This window comes from Eriocheir sinensis, chromosome 31 (assembly GCF_024679095.1).
Source record: "Eriocheir sinensis breed Jianghai 21 chromosome 31, ASM2467909v1, whole genome shotgun sequence".
Lineage (NCBI taxonomy): Eukaryota > Metazoa > Arthropoda > Malacostraca > Decapoda > Varunidae > Eriocheir > Eriocheir sinensis.
The window spans coordinates 4,117,505-4,119,485 of record NC_066539.1 but is presented as its reverse complement, the minus strand read 5'-3'; the positions used below and the strand labels follow the sequence as shown (position 1 = coordinate 4,119,485).

At 61.9% G+C, this 1,981-nt stretch overlaps 1 protein-coding gene across 1 annotated transcript; it reads left to right on the top strand.

The window, feature by feature from the left end:
- Positions 1–425: 425 nt before the first annotated feature.
- On the top strand, positions 426–1,721 carry LOC127005999 (uncharacterized). Its single transcript, XM_050875481.1, has 3 exons — positions 426–466; positions 762–999; positions 1,094–1,721. Exons 1-3 carry the CDS (start codon positions 426–428, stop codon positions 1,703–1,705), a joined length of 891 nt encoding a protein of 296 aa, XP_050731438.1. The 3' UTR covers positions 1,706–1,721.
- The last annotated feature ends 260 nt before the right edge of the window (positions 1,722–1,981 follow it).

Sequence of the window (1,981 nt, the reverse complement as noted above, 5' to 3'; positions counted from 1 at the left end):
GTGATGACTGTGCGGGTTTAGGTTCACAGGAGCTGCCTTGCATAGGCCTACCGGTCTCTTGCAGACCCCTTATGTTCTAATGTTCTTGTGTTCATCTCCGGCGCCTTGGCCCTGGAGTCTGTGGTGGGCAAGGACCCGTCACCCCGGGACACTGGGCCAGCGTGACACCCGGGGTGCCACAGCCTACCTTCCCCAGGTGTCCCCAGGCAGTGCCCATTTATCAGCCAGCCCGAGAGGGAGGACGAACGGCTGGGTGGCTGCGCGCCGCCTCACCTCACCTCAGACACAACACTCGCCGCCCCGACCACGGAGGAATACATCACGAGGGAACAGAAGGAACGATGCAGAGACACGAGGAGAAGAAAAGACGAAGAGAAGAGACGGAGAGAAAAGACGGAGAGAAAAGGCATTCTCAGTGAAGGGCCATGTTCCGGAGTGCTGCGGCGGCCGTGAACGTAACGGAACTGTACGAAACGAAAGTGAACGATATGAAACGAAAAGAACGGGCACGGATTTGCACCTCCAGGCTGCGGCAGACAACCCAGGGCCCGGCGGCGGCGGCGACGCCCTGCTGGGGACGCCCGCTCCAGGAGGGGCCAGGGGTCACGCCCCAAAGGGGGGCCACAGGGGGGCCACGCCCTAAAGGGGGGCCACAGGGGGGCCACGCCCTAAAGGGGGGCCACAGGGGGGTCACGCCCTAAAGGGGGGCCACAGGGGGGTCACGCCCTAAAGGGGGGCCACAGGGGGGCCACGCCCTAAAGGGGGGCCACAGGGGGGCCACGCCCTAAAGGGGGCCACACCCTAAGGGGGGGCCCCAGGGGGGCCACGCCCTCGACGGGGCTCCCCAGCCAGGGGCCGCCACCTCCGCCGTGCTCTAGCGTTGCCGCCTGGTGCCTGGACGTCCTAATCCTCGTCCTCCAGGATGAGGTCCTGGAGGGAGGCCTCGATAGCGGCAACGACTTTACCAGCCTCCTGCCGGAGGGTTTCCTCCAGGATGAGGTCCTGGAGGGAGGCCGATGAGGTCCTGGAGGGAGGCCTCGATAGCGGCAACGACTTTACCAGCCTCCTGCCGGAGGGTTTCCTCCAGGATGAGGTCCTGGAGGGAGGCCTCAATAGCGGCCACAACTTTACCAGCCTCCTGCCGGAGGGTTTCCTCCAGGATGAGGTCCTGGAGGGAGGCCTCAATAGCGGCCACAACTTTACCAGCCTCCTGCCGGAGGGTTTCCTCCAGGATGAGGTCCTGGAGGGAGGCCTCAATAGCGGCCACAACTTTACCAGCCTCCTGGTGGAGGGTTTCCTCCAGGATGAGGTCCTGGAGGGAGGCCTCAATAGCGGCCACAACTTTACCAGCCTCCTGGTGGAGGGTTTCCTCCAGGATGAGGTCCTGGAGGGAGGCCTCAATAGCGGCCACAACTTTACCAGCCTCCTGGTGGAGGGTTTCCTCCAGGATGAGGTCCTGGAGGGAGGCCTCGATAGCGGCCACGACTTTGTCAGCCTCCTGCCGGAGGGTGACAAAGTCCATCTCGAGAGGGCCGGCAATGGGCTCCTCCCGTCGGTGTCCAGGAGACACCTCAGCCGCGACGTAAGATCGAGCCCCGTCGCGGTGGGCTGCGGCGGCTCCGGCCTCAGCCACGCTCAATGCCTGGTGATCGGGCTGCACCTTATGGAAGGAGACAGTGTACATCCTCAATTTATACTTCTGTGAGTATATAAAAAAAGATGCATTTCGCGAGGCTGAAGACGTCTTGTTCATTACTGGGATGATGTCCAGCCCCTCCTCCCCCTCCAACACACACACACACACACACACACACACACACACACACACACACACACACACACACACACAAGCAGGTGAGGTGAACAAAAAACACATGTTACCTTCAGCCTTCAGGCAGTGATGAACAAAACAAACAAGACAAACTCCCCTCACTCCCCTCTGCCCTCCCTTCTCTCCTCCCCTCACCCTCCTCTTCCCTCC